The sequence below is a fragment of the Lutjanus erythropterus genome, chromosome 15 (assembly GCF_056507025.1).
Source record: "Lutjanus erythropterus isolate fLutEry1 chromosome 15, fLutEry1.hap2, whole genome shotgun sequence".
In the NCBI taxonomy this organism is placed as follows: domain Eukaryota; kingdom Metazoa; phylum Chordata; class Actinopteri; order Lutjaniformes; family Lutjanidae; genus Lutjanus; species Lutjanus erythropterus.
The window spans coordinates 17,408,745-17,425,379 of record NC_139331.1 but is presented as its reverse complement, the minus strand read 5'-3'; the positions used below and the strand labels follow the sequence as shown (position 1 = coordinate 17,425,379).

Here is a 16,635-nt window from a genome sequence, read left to right as displayed (position 1 = left end):
TAATAAACTGGAATGATCCTTTAATGCCCCCTACTCATCTCCCACATCTGTTTATTGCTTTATTGTGTGTGTGTGTGTGTGTGTGTGTTATGGATACACAGAATTATTGCATCTTTACACGCGTATCATTTTGTGTATATGAGTTTGTTTAAAACATGTCACATTTATACACACCTCTGTGTGTTTTTGTGAGCGAGTGTGTGTCGGCCCTTTTTCTAAATTAGCTGCTTTTAATAGGGTGGGGGCATCAACAGCATCCCAGGCCGCCTCTCAACCCCACCTCCTCTCGCCACCCCCTGAGCTTTCCCTCCCCCCTCGTAAATTCCTCCAGATGCCTTGTGGGATTCCTGGACCTCCGTGAAATGCGAACTGCCCCTCGTAACTCCCGTCGTAAGCGCCCTCGTAACGCGCTTCACCGTGTCTCGTAATGCCCCTCTTCCCCGGAGAGGCCGCAGTAAAGGCTGAGACAGAGGAGCTGTGAGGTTTAATGGGCAGAGTCAGAGCCGTATTAAATACACAGCTAAAAGACATATAGACCCCAGGCAGGATTTGATTAAGCCCTGTTTAGTGCTCAGTTGCTGTCGCTTCTAAGGGCAGTAAAAACATGCATGTTAGCAAAATGTGTGCAATATTTTAAAAATACAATATATCATACAGATTTAATTATGTGATCCTATATTTTAATGGTTTATGTTACCGAAGAAATATGGTCAGTGGTGCAGCAGTACGTCTATAAAGCACCCTCCTCGTGTTCTTTGTCTCTTCTTCACTGTCTCGTCCCCACTTCCTCCTGGCTGAAGTTATTTGGTCTCAGGTGTCTTAATCATGCTGTGTTAATCTGTATTCTGAGAAAAGCATCAGAACAGAGCAGAGAGACTGTGTGTGTGTCTCTCTCTGCCAACTTTCCAAATCCTTTGCATTTGTGAATGACATGGGTGGAAGTAACCAATTAACACAACTCAAGTTACTGTAATGAAGTCATGTGTATTTTTTCAACTCTAATTTTACTTTTACTTAAGTATGCATCACGCTATGTAATCTACTACACTACTTTTAAAATCACAGTTCACTGCAGAGTAGGCCAACAATTTGTACTTCCATTTTTTATATTACATTACGTCTTTTACATTACCTTATGTTTTTTGACAAAATGTATCACCTCTAAAAATATTAGACTCTCCAAGTACCACCATTATGACTGATATTAAAATACATTAGCGTAGACCTACCCTGTTCAGCTGTGGACAGTTCATGCAGGAGGCAGGTTTGTCAGTCACAGCCGTGTACCTGTGTGTGACTGAATCAGACGGCGCTTCTGTCGCAGCGCTGCTGCTGCCAGTCCTGTCTTTCTACACTGAATTTGCAGAAGAGTTTTAAAGAGAAGAAAAGTATTGAAAGCAGAAAGCAGTGTGATTGTTCAGTCCCGTCCAGAGAGGGGGAGGGAGCGAGAGAGCAAGAAAAGAGAAAAACAAGAAGAGACAGTGCACTGGAAGAATACTGCTTTTCATTTTTTCATGTTTGTGACATTATTCTGCAGATTAGACATCGAAACAGTAGAGAGACGTGTCATGTTGCTGGTACTTGATGAAATTTGTTATTTTTTATTGTGAATACAATCCCCAGTAGCTGTTTCCAGGGTTTCAACTACGTTTCCATGGGTCCACATATAAAACACAACATGCAACATACATTACACCCCAAACCACCACCCAAATCCACACTACCCACCCCACCAGATCACCCCATACAAAATCATAAGGTAATGTACAGTCTAGTCATTACATTAGAAAGTTGTGTAGTGAAAAAAAAAAAGAAAGATGCCCAGCCAATTTATGGAAAATATACCAACAACAGTGATGATGATTTAAAGAAAACAACTAAATAAACAAACAAAAAATAAAAACAAATAATAATGATTACAAAATATATTACTATACTATCAAGAACTAAAGAAAATAACAACCAACTCCCCAACAGTTGATCAATCAGCTTCCCAAATGCGGTCAATATGACTGTCAACAGTTCATTTTCACATTTTCACTACATCACATGGAAAAAATAGGCGAGACCCCAAAGCTTTAGATGAAGCGAGGAGCACGTGACACAAGTGTAAGCCGCGCTGCTCATGCAGGCTGTTTGCCAGCTCTGATCTGTATGCAGCATATGACATGACAAAACTTACCTTAAATTACATTTCAGTAATCTCATTGTTTAATTTGTAGCATTTTGATTATATGTTTTTAAATTAATTTATTTAATTTTTTTAAATTTTAAGAGAATTCTCAGTGTACCGTTAGAGGGGGGCTTGAATACCACCAATGGTACCAGTGCCACATTTTGAAAATTGAGGCAATAAGGTTATCCGATTGCAAAAACTGGCTAATGAAAACCGTGATGTACGGACAAAATCAAAAAGGGCTGCAGCAGGCACATGCTTAGTGACTGTGGCCACTGACTAGAACAGTGCAGGAACTAGACTGGAGATTTGGAGAAACAGAAACCCTTTACGGTTTAATTCCTGCTACTGATAATACAAGGAACTAACACTCTAAGTAGTTTTTGAGAAAAATACTTTGTTCTTTAATTTAACTATTTTGTAACACCGGTAGTTTTACCTGTAGTTGGGTAACATTTTATTAATTTAACAGTACATCTAACTAAGTAAAGATTTTCCACCACTGTTTTACCAGAAGCAGTGTGCAGGAAATGTAACGCCATGGTGGCGTTGGGGGCAGCCATGTGTACATTTGTCACAATATCTGAGAAGCGTGGGATTGTTTATACTGAACACATGCTGGCGGTGGCAGCGGCAGCAGCAGTGATGGAGGCGTTAGGGGGGAGTGCTGCCACAGGATCATGGTAACATGGATCAGTCCGGATCAGCGGCTGGATGTCCATGTTCCTGATCCTGCTGTACTCACTGTGTGTGTTTTGGGAACCTGTAAAGCCTCTCATGTGAAGATCGAGACACCCTCAAAAGAAGGCTGAGTGATGAAAGCGGCAAAAAATAGATCAATGTCTGAGTAGTCTGTGTTTATCGAACTCTGATGGGCTGTAAGGACAAACAGGGAGGAGGTGTGTGTGTGTCTGTTATCCACCAAAGCTATTCTTGGCCTTTTGGTTGTCAGCACATTCCACCGTGAAGAGTTACACTTAGCTCTCAGATGTGTGTGTTTGAATAACTGTCAGATCCGAACACAAACACACACACACGTGCACGCACGCACGCACGCACGCACGCACACAAATACACTCGTATTAAACACACCTTTCTTACATATTGAACGTCCAGAGTCCTTTGATTTAATCCTGTGTTTGCCAACAGTCTGCAATAAATCTGATGACAACACACATGTAAGCGCCCTCATCCCTCATTTCACACCTCGGAGCGGCACCTGCCAAGTGCTGCAGGATAATCCACACTTACTATTTGCCCCTAATGACAACATGACAGGGTCAGGGGGCATTGAGTTTACCCGACCGATCTCGTCTTTAATGCCCTACTCATCTTCTTGAGCTCTTCACAAGCTCTTCACTTCATCCTCTTAACCCCAACAGTGCCAGCTCGCATCTCAGCCATCCTACCATCGTCGGTGGTTGGTTGAATATTTATTTTTGTTGTACCTTTGAGGTACATTAAATGGGATTCAAACTATTTATTCATTCATTGCTGACTTTTTTCTAGAGCTCTCACCCGTGTTACACCACCTTCTTCAGCAGTTTGTCACGTGGAAAGATCTGTTGACGTCTCACTTTAACACTTTCAGGACTTAATGTCAAAGTTCATTCTAAACCTGTGAAGTAGTTTGACAAAACAATCCCAACTTAAGATTCAGTAATTCAAGTTGGTAATTCAATTAATGCAGTTTATTTCCAAGCCCTAGTTTATGAGTTAGCTATTGCTAATGTTACATTTCTGCATTAAAATGTCAAAAAGACGTAGATTAGAGTAGGCTAGACGTATATTATATATTTAGTTGAGTTGTGTACAAATGTTTCCAAGAAATCCATAATTTATTCAATGTAATGGTGCATTTCCTGCTAGCCAGTTGCTAGTTTCTACATATAACAGAAAAACATGAGATACATCAGAGAGTGAGGAAGGCATTTACACATTTATTATTAGGTGGTAACGTCGAGGGGCTGTAGTGATTATGATAGGAGCAGAGGAGGAAGTCCGGTGACATGGCATAAAGAATGATCATTTTTATTATTGTTATTTCTGTTACGTTACATACACGACTTTCACCTCCATCACGTAACATATATAACATACTGACTAACTAACCAAGTAGTTTAGCATGCCTACTGCTGCCTGTTGCTTGTACTCTCCACTGGTAATAAATGTCATTTTGGCTACTCTGCTCTTGGATATGAGTATGACTTGGATTCAAATATTGTTGAATCCTGACTGGTGCAGGGAAAATATCTGATGTCACTTTTTTCCAATTGAGCCCCACCGACTTGAAATCAGTCAGAGAACCTTGGAAGGTAACCCACAAATCTGTCATGTAAAATATCCAGAGCTCTCCTAAGCTTTGCAGAAGATTTTGACCCCATTGCTCACAGAGTAAGATGCTAATTGATAAAAAAAAGCCTTATATACAGTACTGTGAAACGACCTTTAAGGAGCTTTAATTGTCCACCTTTAAATGTGGACATATACTGCAATACAACACCTGAGCATGATATTTCATAATATCCTTATGGAAGAGCCTGTTGTCTTACAGTGAAGGTCACAGACAGCATTCTCACACCACCGCTTTGTTATGAGTAGTCCTCTCTCTCCATCTTACCTTTCTCATATCTCTGTTCATGGTACATTAACTAATAAAGCAGATTTCTATAAAATTGTTGTAATGGTAATAGCTTCACTATAAAATGACACAAAATAGCTCTACAAACCACTGATGCCAGAACTACTTTTCCATAAACCTATATAAACCTACAGCATATTTTACATGCTTGATTAGGATGATATTATGTTTTTAATGTGGATGTTCATGCATGCTTTCCATAAATATATGCAAAAGCAGGAGTAAGTACAGGAGGCAGCAGTGTTAAGGGATGGAGTATCACTGTGAGGTGTCAAGTGGGCAAATAATACCCTCAGAGTGTCTCTTTCAGACACGAGTGCCATTATAGATCTATCCAGGGCCACTATGGCCGTTTACACTGTGTAGATCAGGTAACCAAACACCACTACTGAAGGCTTCCTGAGTCACGTTCATACAAACACACACACACACACACACACACACACACACACACACACACACACACACACACACACACACACACACACACACATTCCCTAGCCGTTTAGAGGTGCACTTGGTGACTGTTTTCTCCTCCACAAACATGAATCCAATCAGCTTTTCCTTATCTAACTGACCCCTGCACACACACAGACACTGCTAAATCCCCTTCGGCGTGGTGACAAGGTTACCACAATGCTCGTTAAGATGAGCAGTTGTCATCGGCTGCTCTAAACTTGTTGGGTGTCATGTTTCAGGATGCGTGCTGCTGTGCCGGCATTAGACATGTCCCGTTCAGTCTCCTTGGGGTCGTAAAGACATGTGAACAGATGATTGGGCAACGTCCTGCTGGCTGCGGCCTCTTTCTGATAACTGATTATCTGTTTGAAATGTGTCAAATACTCTACTGATGAAAAAAGTAACATCTACTGACTGAAGAGCCGGGTTTGATCGTGGTTGTCTATTTAGATAAGTTTGTTGTTTGGATTAAGTATTTAAAATACTCACGTTTTTACATAATCTGACTACCTTTTAATTACTTTGTTTCCAAAATTCACAGAATTTTAAATCAAACAATAAATAGATTTTTTCAGCAGTGTTTGAAATTCCAGTTACTGTGAGTAACAATGAAATTCTGCACATTTTAAAAACTTTTTCTGCACACACTGTCTTGGTTTAGCACTTCACCCTGTGATATAAGTAAACGCAGGTATGTATATTAACTCTGTGTGACTGTTATGCCAAATGCATCATTAGTGTCCTGTATTTGTGTTTCTGAAGGTGTGCGTCTGGACCGGGTTCGAGGTGGCAGACAGAAGTACAAGAGGAGAATAGATGCAGAGAACAGCCCGTATCTGCACCCACAGAATGCCTTGCCTCAGAAAAGAACATGTAAGTGTACAAACAAAAGCTTCATGAACTTGGGTACGTTGGTGCACAACTGTAGTATATAATGTACAAACGTAGTTAGTCTATGTCAGAGGTCTCCTCATCGGAAGACTCAACAAATGGAAGTGAAAAAATATACATAGCTACAAAAAGGAGATCACATAAAATAGACTAAATGTGTGTGATCTGGTTAAAGAGAGATACAGTATTGGGGAAATGTACTTTTTTATGTATGTGGTTTAGTCTGAAGTTATGTCAAACAGCAATATTTCTATTTCTGTAGCTATCTTGGCTCAATTGATTGGTGTCTACTGGGTCAAATAACATAATCACAATCCGATAGAGATCCAGGAATTGAGTGAAACTGAGTAAATAAACTAAAGGGAGTCTCAGACTTTATGTTAATGAATTCCATTATTTTAGATATGAGAGGCTCTGGTTTCATTTGTGTTGTCGTCAGCAAGTTCAAAACAGTCAAATCATGCAGTCTGTGATATTAGCTGTGATAACTTCTAATCATTTAATCTAATCTAATCTAATCTAATCTAATCTAATCTAATCTAATCTAATCATCTAATAATGAACTTCAATGCTTTCCTGTGAAAACCATATATCACCAAAACCTGAACTTTTCATAAGTTAAGAAAAACAGCCCTGTACTGCAGTGCATTTTTCAGATAATGGAGGAGTGGAGTGGAGTTTTAAATGGCTTAATTATTCTTTATCTGAACCCATAAAGGAACATGTTATAACAAGATGTTTTTATATTTTAACAACATACAAACTGAAAACCAAATCAAGACACTTTTCTTGTTATAACAACATGTTATTTATCTTGTTATTGTTATAAAGAAGTTATCACTTCAAAACGTGACACATTTTACGTTATAACAAGATAAATCTTATGTTGTTATAATGTGTATAATGTGACAATATCTTCTTATAACATGAAAAAACATCCTGTTATTACAATAATTCACATGATAATGTCATACTGATCTGTTTTTCTTTTTCTGTTGTGGTAGCAATACGCATATAGAAAAGAATTACATGATTAAATAGAGGTGGTTCTAATAAAAATCTAATTTAACTCTCTCCATCTCTCTCAGTCACTGTTGGCGGTGTGGTAGAAAACAAGGTGGTGTCTCTGCTGCTGGTTGCTGAGCCAGAGGGCATCTTCGCCATGCCGGACCCCACTGTACCCGAGAGCGACATCAAGGCTCTGACCACGCTGTGTGACCTGGCCGACAGGGAGCTGGTGGTCAACATCGGCTGGGCCAAACACATCCCAGGTACGAGTCGGGCTGAAACCCCCCCAGTCTCAGTCTCACAGTCCGTCAGTGAGTTGTTTGCTCACACGATCCACCGCACACATTAGCTCACATTAAGTCTGTAATCAGATCAGAGGAGGAGGTTGTTGTGACTTGCTGTTGCCAAGACACTCGCTGGATGCCCGGAGGAGTGAGGGCATGTTGGCGCGGCAGTGTGTTATCTGTCAGTCATCCTCCATTTGTGTGTGTGTGTGTCCTTGCTGGCCAGTGTGTGTTCCTAATATATCAACCAGATGACCACCTGGTAATTCATTTCCTGGGCTGCAGCCGCCTCTGAATTACGGAAATCCTCCTGACACTTGGAACACACTTAGCTTCTCCTCTGACATAGGAACAGCAGAAGGGACGTCCAGTTTTTTTTCCTTTGGATGAGAGAGTGGAAAGGAGAGGGGAAGTGCATTCTGACAGATTAGTGGGATTAAAACGCTGGTATGCGGCTACGTTGGCGGTTGTAATCGTACGTGGAGGCAGCAGAGGTTTGCAGGGCTGCTTTTGATCTGTGGTTTTGGAGACATTTATAACATTCACAAATGAAAAACAGCTCTTGTACTTATTCAGAAGCACTTTTCACACCCTGGGACGTGTGTTTTTGGTTACATGTGGTTGTGAGTTGCTCTGAACTAGTTTCTCACAAAACTACAGTTTAATCAAGAGAAGAGAAAGTCACATACTGTTCATGCTGGATAAATGAATTAAACAAATAATTAGAAGTCTAATCAATACTCTCCCTACACGTATGTATCAGTACACTGTAAAAATGAAAAAGTTGAGAAAACTCAAAATTTCAAGGTAATTTTTATAGTTTTTTCTTAAATTTTGATTTTTTCCCAACTAAAAATGTTGAATAATATTGTTTTATTACAAACTTAAACTCATTGAAGCAAAAGCGAATAATAGTTGGTAATTTAATATTTTCAAACTCAGACTGAATTTTATCTAAAGACAAAAGTCAATTATTTCAACAAAAGATTATAAGCATGCAAAACTTTGTCTAGTTTATTAGTTTATTATTTTTAAAAAAATGTTTAAAAATGGGTTTGAATGTTTCAGTGTAAACATTATATAACTTCAGTGAAGAGTTGGTTGACACAGTACACACATAATAGATGTGCTGCAGTCAGACAGGGTGGAAAAAGATCATTTTTTTCAACCTTAAAGCTACTTAAGAGGGAAGTAAAGGGAGAAAACTGGATGTTTAGAGGTTAAACAATTAATCACAAATATACCCAACAATACCCTCGTATGGATCCAGGCTCCAGTAATTATCAGTATACTAAAGTCTTTACTGTGTCGTGTATCTTGATTTTCTTTTTTCCTCTAACTGAAACTCTGACTGCTTTATCAGCCGTGGTTATCCACACCCAAAACATCACCAGGGAAACACCTGGGTTTTTTGTTGATGTCTGGTCTCTGAAATGCTTACAAAACAAACAAAGCAGGTGTGTGTGTGTGTGTGTGTGTGTGCTTGTATCTCTACTATATTTGTCTTCCTAATTCTTCTTACACACGAAGCAACCATTTGTTGGTGTTTGGTGTCTCTCATCAGCATTTCCATTGTTCTGTTAGAAAAAGATGAAGAGCATCACCTCCTCCTCCTCCTCCTCCTCACCCTCCTCACCCCCTCCTCCTTCTCACCCCCCCCCCCCCCCCCCGGGCTGTTACTGTCTCCCTCTTTTCTTGTGTTGTCGGCTCTTTACTGTCAGCACACGAGACAGACGGAGTCCGGCTGATGGGTGTATTTGTAGCCCTTCGCCAGTGGAGGGTTTGGCTGGGAGAGCGGAGCAGCGGTGAGAGGCGGCCGCACACACAGCAGATACCCACCTGAGGGGAGAGACGGAGACACAGAGCCATGTATTCATCCAACTGTCAAGCAAATTTTATGTCAAGTTTTGAAATGCCACAAAAAATGAAAAATGAAATGCAACAAAAGATGAACTTGCATCAGTTAAATAGGCTTCTTACATGAAGCAGTTCACATCCATTTCAAGGGGAAAAGGGGAATTTTAAAGACCTGATCAGTAGCAGGCAGGTTGTTACTGCTCATTATTGTCAGTCAATATTTAATTCTTTCATTTAAAGATTAAAAAGATTAAAAACAAACAAACAAACAAACGTCCAATATTGCTAATAGTCATGGGGCCATGATATACTCCTGTCAGAAAAGCATGGGATTTTTGAAGGATTGTCTATAACATTTCAGGGTGACTACTTTAAGTTACAAGGTAAATTTATTTATCATTATGCAACTCAGGGTTGTATGATAAGATTAAGTTGTAGTTTTCTTTTTGCTCCTCACAAAAACAAACATATATAAGCACCTCATTTCAACACACTCATTTCAGGAAGCGCTGCGACCCAAACATTTTTTTGATATCCACAAAGAGATTAAGATTGCATAAACTAGATCATTTAAAAAAACATCTAATGACACTTTATTTTATGAATCAAAGAAGGATTTCAGTGTAAAGATAATCACATTAAAAGACAATTCATGACATGAACAAAATCAAATGTTATTGTTTTTTTATTTAAAAAAGTATAATAGCATTTATCTTGACTGAAAATAAACTGGAAGTAACAATTGTTCGGGAGAATAAATTGTTAGTTGGACTTTTTGGGAAATGAAATCACACTGAAAAACACTGCCTTTCCAGTGAACACGAATTTTTGTTTGGCATGACTGATAAAAAAAGAACAGAGAGAGGCAGAAAAATGAACTGGGAGATAAAGAGAAAAATGCTAAGAAAAAAAAGATGAGAGTGACTTGAAATGAAACGACAGAGATCATGAGACAGAAGACAAAATTAAATGAGGGGGCAATATCATCATTCAAGGAACAGGTTGAGCAGGTAAGAGAGACCAAAGACAGCTCAATCGGCCGGAGACAAAGACAGAAAGGTAGATTAAAGAGACATACACAGGGAGAATGGATATTTAAAAAACCGACTGCGCCCTCCGAGCAGCGTAATGACCATGTCACATCAGCTCTGGATGAGTGGCAGGCCACACGGCTCCCATCGCTGGGAGAACCAGGGTCCTGGGCAAAGTGGCCTGGGCCATCTGAGTTCTTTGCCCAGGGGGAGGTGAGTGTGATGGGGCTACTGTCCTGGCTGCTCCCCCTCCTCTCTGTCTGCTCCTATCAGGCAGATTGACAGTGATGTGGGCTGAAGTCTGAGGGCCAGACTGGCAGATGAGCTGGCTAAAGACCAACTGCCCTCTTTGCTTTTGGCCTTTTTGAGTCCGTGCTGCAAGTTGGCTGTCAAATGTGTGTGTGAGAATGACTGTGGTGTGACTCGCTGTGTGTTGTTGTTGATATGATACAATTAATAGCAGCAAGACAAATTTCCTCTCCTTAGTGCCCTGTGCTTTGAACAAAAAATTATTTGTCCCTTTAAAATGTGGTCTTTTCTCTTTATTGAGGCTGTAACTTGTATTTGTCCTTAAAATCTATCAATATATTGCCTCAGATTTCATCACACACACTCACACAGGTCTCTCTCCCTGATCAATGATCCAGTGCCAGAATACTGATCCCTATCGACCAATGAAATTGTGCACAGGCAGCGTTTCCAATCAATCAGGGAGCGATAGTGGGGAAAGGGGCGCCACTGATGTCCCCGTGGTGATTGTAAAGAGCAATGGATCCTGATAACAATCACCGATGGTGTCAAAAATACAAACGCCTGCCCCTCCTCCCCTCACTCCGTAAAATCATCTATTTAATTACAGTAAACGTGTGTGTGAGTGTGTGTATGCAGGTTTATGTGGGGGACGTGAGCGGCTTTAATCATGCTCCTGTGGGGTGTAATTGTCAATCAAAGTGGGTGTATCCAACAGAGCGTAATTAAATTCACCACCTATTCACTCCCCCTGTCCTTTGTTATGCCCTTTGCAATGTGGTCGTCATATGAGGGGATCATTCTGCTGCAAGACAATTCTGTATTATCAATGATAGTATTATAATGTATACAAATTATTATTATCATGTAGACCGTCAAACTACCAGTTAAACTTGTTGTAATTTTCATTAAAGGTGCGGTAAGCAATTTTATCTTTATCCAGGATTACCCACTCCAAAAGAGGAATAAATAAAAAAGAAAAAAAAACAAAGTTAAAATTTAGCTATCTAAATCATGAACAATAAAAACATAACAATTAAGGGAATAGTTAAACATTTGGGGAAACATGCTAATTCATTTTCTTGCTAAAGGTTAGGTGAGAGGATCGATACCTTTGTCATATTTGCCCATCAAATTTGAGACAGTTAGCTTAGCATTAAGACTGGAAGCAGGAAAAAATAGCTAGCCTTCCCTTCAAAGGTAGCAATAAACAAAGCAAAAGTAAGGCAAGCTATTCCCCTGTGCTTCCAGTCTTTATGCTACGCTAAACTCTGGCTTCACAGAGTGGTATCGATCTTCTAACAGTCGACGACAATTTAGTAAGTATATTTTACAAAATGGCCCACCAGAATGTAATGCAGCTAGAAAAAGAATTTGCCAACTCTGTAACTGATTCTCCAAACAAACTGGGGGCATATCAGCAGAAGTTTGGGTTGTCCACCCAAGAAACAAGGAAATGTGCAGCCCCTCCTGCACGTCTAATTAAAATAGCTAATTTAGCGAAAAAATTAACCCTGTCAGCAACATTATACAATGAGTTACCTTAGCTACCTTTATATGCTATTGCTAATTATGGTAGCATTATCAGCTATTTACTTACCAGCTAGAAGAAAGATTGCAAGTTCAGCATCAAATCTCTTATCTCTTTATCTCTTTATTCATCAAGCAGTGGGAAGCAACACCAGTGTTAACTGTTGTTTTGCTTCCATTTCTATATTTTCTTTCTTTACCTCAGAGCACAGACTCTTGCAGTTTTGCACCTGAGGACAAACTGGACACTACAGTGACTCACCTCTTGAGTTACAAAGTGGTAGTATGAGACAGGATGGGTCAGGGCTAGCAGGTTAGCAACTTTAGTAGATATCTCTGCAAGACAATACAAAAGATGTCTTCACACTCTGTTGACAATTTTAGTGATTTTTTTTTTTCATTTTAAACTAAAATTAGAAGCTAATTTCTTCTAGACTTTAATGCTCTCTCTCTCTAATGTATGGTATACTGAATGTAAGTTTAGGCGTCTTCCAAAGCATAATAAGGAATGTGGATACAATAACAGGACTGGTTTTACCAAATTATTTAGTTGGGGACTTGTGAGAGACAGAATTGTAGCAGCAGAGGCTGACTTTTGGTCTCTAGTATCGGCCAGTCTTCAAAAATGCTGGACCTTACAATTCCCACGATGCCTGCCCCCAATTTATAAAGCAGGTTTTCTGTCAAATTTTTGTCATCCTCCACTTTAGAAAGCTCCCTCCAAAGCCACAGAAGACATAATACAGCTCTTTTTACTGGCTGAGTAGGACTAACGATGACAAGTAAACTGAACCTTTATGTGAAAAATGTGTCCTTTTGTGAAGTGTCCCTTTAAAATCATTCCTTTCAAAATCTTTCCTTTCAGCATCCCAAGTAACTGATCCATCTTCATCTCCTCTTCTCTCCAGGCTTCCCCTCCCTCTCTCTGGCTGACCAGATGAGTCTACTGCAGAGTGGCTGGATGGAGATTTTGATTCTTCGAGTGGTTTTCCGCTCACTGACCTTGGAGGACAAGCTGGTGTATGCCGAGGACTACATCATGGACGAGGAGCAGTCGAAGCTGGCCGGGCTGCTTGACCTCAACAACGCCATCCTGCAGCTGGTGAAGAAGTATAAAACCATGGGGCTGGAGAAGGAGGAGTTTGTGGTCCTCAAGGCTATTGCGCTCGCTAACTCAGGTATTTAGTTGGTTATTACAGAGATTAGGCTTTTTTTTCTCTATCTGCACAATTTGTAGACATGCTAGCGGCAAGGATGGCAATGTCAGGTCTGTTGATCATCCACTACTTTAGTCCAGACTGAAATATCTCAACAACTATTGGTCCAGTTGCCATGAAATTATGTACAGAGGATGAATCCCAATTACTTTGTTGATAGCCTGACTTTTTCTGCAGTGCCACCAGCAGGTCAAAATTTCAGTTGTCCAGTACTTTGGTTTATGTCTAAGTCATGTCCAAACAAAAGACATTCAGCTTCAGCGTTAGCGATTGGTGTTTATTAAATGTTATCATGCTAACATGTCAAATTTAGATGAGAAACATGGTAAACACTATACCTGCTAAGTATCAGCATTGCTGTTGTGAATATGCTAATTTTAACATTTAGTTAAACACTGTGTCTAATGTAATGTTCACAGACCAACTATCTTACTTGTAGACTCTTGAGCTGTGTCCACAGGACCCATCATTTCCATGCTTCCCATTCATTGTCTATGTAAGCACCCATACAATGCTTTCTGGTAGCAAAGTGGAGTGTTTCGAGATGGGGCATCGTGTTTGACGGTCCTCACATGCATAAAGTTGAGGTCTAGGCTACCTTATGCAAATCAGAGGCATCCAGAAGTGTTTGCACGGGTGTTGGAGGTTGTAATCTGTTGTTGAACCCCTCGTGTCTAAAAATACCTCTGTGGACACTGATTTGTTTCTATTTAGCTCCACTCATGGGTGCAATCAAATTAAATCTGAATTCTGAAATTCTGCCTTGCTTTGTAAAACAGTACAACACTTTTAATCCCTTGAGATATCTTAATTTCTCAATTCCATCTCTCCTTTTAGACTCCATGCAAATTGAGGACTCAGAGGCAGTTCAGAGACTCCAGGATGTCCTCCACGGGGCCCTACAGGACTACGAGGTTACCCACCACCCAGAGGATCCTCGGAGGGCTGGCAAACTGATCATGACCCTCCCTCTCCTCCGTCAGACGGCTGCCCGCGCTGTCCAGCACTTCTGCAGCATCAAACAGGACGGCCGCGTGCCTATGCACAAACTGTTCCTCGAACTGCTGGAGGCCAAAGCCTGACCCGGACATAGACAGCCATTAACTTCGTCCCCTGACCCCCAGCACAGGGGTTAGGATGACAGGAAGTGAAGGATAACGGGTAATGGTGTAGTTTGACACTATATATCTGTCCATTTCAGCTTTGGCAATAAAGTTTTGAATCTGCAGTCGCCAGGAAGTATGTTCTTTAGGCAAGCAGCTGGAACATTTTTAGATCAACACCCTTCCTACTCTCAAAGAAGGTTTGAAAAGAGGTGAATAAAGCAGTTCAATTTGCATTTAGTGTCTTTGACGATGAGGACACTGTCATCTTTGCTGTCTAAGACACTGATTTAAGTGTGATGACCTGCTTCGAAGGTTGAAGACTGATGGACAAACAGCATAAAAGCAGAAGAAATCGCCTTCTAGAGATATTAACAGTTACATGCCAAAAGTAGAGCTTCTTTTGTCAAAAGACCACCTGATACTTGAAGATCCTCGTGGATTATTTCATCCATCTTGAAGCCTGTTAATCTGCATTCTAGTGCGTTTAGAGAGCCTTTCAATTATTTGATTTTCTTTATCCTTTTTGTATAGAAAAGGTAAATGTCTCCTAAGAGGTAAGTCTTGCCAAAGAGTAAAGACTCATACTATTGAATAATACCAGCATATGTCCACAATAATATAATGTGGCCTGTAAGACATTCACATAAACCTGCATCCCTGCTGTGTTGTGTATCGCAAAAGTATCTATTCACTACATTCATATATAAGATTAAAGGGAAGCAACTAAGTGGCCAGATTCTCATAAAACAATTACCGGCCTCCTGATTTTAGAAGAACATTTCAGGGAAAGAGTACTTAATGTCAACTGTACGACAGCAAAGTGATATTTATTTAAAAGTGTCTCTGTTTGTTTGCTGTTTTTTATTTCCTAATGTGGCATTAATGAAGAGTAGATTAAAGCAATTACAGTGGATAATAATTTTTTAAAAAGATTTTTAAATGATATCATTGTAAGATAATTTTTTACTAGCTTCTCTGCTACAGCACTGATACCTACATATGTATACCATATCATGAACTTCAAGACAGCGTGCTTATGACTGACCCGTCCTGAGTCCTGCAACTTTTTGCTCTATGTTCCAATAACAGTTAATCAAGCCAGCGAAGCCTCGTGCAACTTTCTGCTTTCCTGTTTCTTGTTTGTCGATATGCTGTGTGCAAGACTCGCCTGTGTTGAAAAGAAAATCAAATTTTAAATATAGTTAAAAGCTGTTGCTGGGGCACCTATAAAAGCAACATATAGGCCTTGTCACAAGTTAGCTAATTAGCAAAATGTTAGTTAACTAGCTAGCTAACATACTTAAATCATTAGGTAGCTAGTTAGCTAGCATTTAGCTCTGGAGCAAAATGTGAAGTAACTGGCTAGTTACTTGCTACTTACATTTGAAAGCTAATGTTATCAAAATGCTAGTTAAATAACCAGCAAATAACAAAATAAATTGTTAGTTAACTAGTTAGCTAGCATTTTGTGACCATTAGCTAACCTAAGCAGTGAATATATATTGCTTTTACAGGTCCAGAGCAATAATCTTTTGAACATACAATATGTAAATTCTAACGCTAGGTGTCTCTCACACAATAATAAAACAATAACAAAAGATGTAGTTTGATGACATCGTGAAGTAGTAAAGTCACAGATGAGACAATATTAAGGTTTTATTCTCATTATGTTTAGTCACGTTCGCTGACTTCCTTCCTCATTCTCTGAAGTATTGGGACGTATCTTGTGTTACAGCAACTAGCTAGCTAGCAATGGCTAACAGGCAATGCACCATTATCTTGAATAAATTAAAAATTTCATTTGAAAATTAATGAAAACATTTGGGATAATCTAAGTACGCGACTTAACAAAATACTGCATATAAGACATGTCAAGCGTTTTTAGACATTTAAATGCAGAAATGTTATGATAGCATCAACCATCTTCAAAATTTGTTTTTCTTTTCAACATAGAGATAAGCATAGCAAACTTGCTGAATTGTCATTGGAGCACGGAGCGAAAATGGGCGGGACTTAGGATGGGTCAATTGGAGAACGTACTTGAAGATCATAATGTCATAGAGTTGTTGTAGACCCATAGATACAGTATAACTTTATGTAAAATGGCTGCCATACTGTATAATCTGGATTAGGGAGGCATTTGATGTCCTTTCTATGGTAGAAGTCTATGTGTAGGATGAAATTTG

At 39.7% G+C, this 16,635-nt stretch overlaps 1 protein-coding gene across 1 annotated transcript in view; it reads left to right on the top strand.

Moving 5' to 3' along the window:
* The window catches only part of LOC146314256 (estrogen-related receptor gamma-like), a 28,395-nt gene extending 12,847 nt beyond the window's left edge, over positions 1–15,548 (top strand). Inside the window, exons 5-8 of the mRNA XM_084737435.1 lie at positions 6,039–6,149; positions 7,256–7,438; positions 13,035–13,304; positions 14,181–15,548. Of these exons, the coding sequence (XP_084593561.1) occupies positions 6,039–6,149; positions 7,256–7,438; positions 13,035–13,304; positions 14,181–14,425 (809 nt within the window). The 3' untranslated portion in view covers positions 14,426–15,548. The remainder of the gene's footprint in view (positions 1–6,038; positions 6,150–7,255; positions 7,439–13,034; positions 13,305–14,180) is intronic.
* Positions 15,549–16,635: the final 1,087 nt, after the last annotated feature.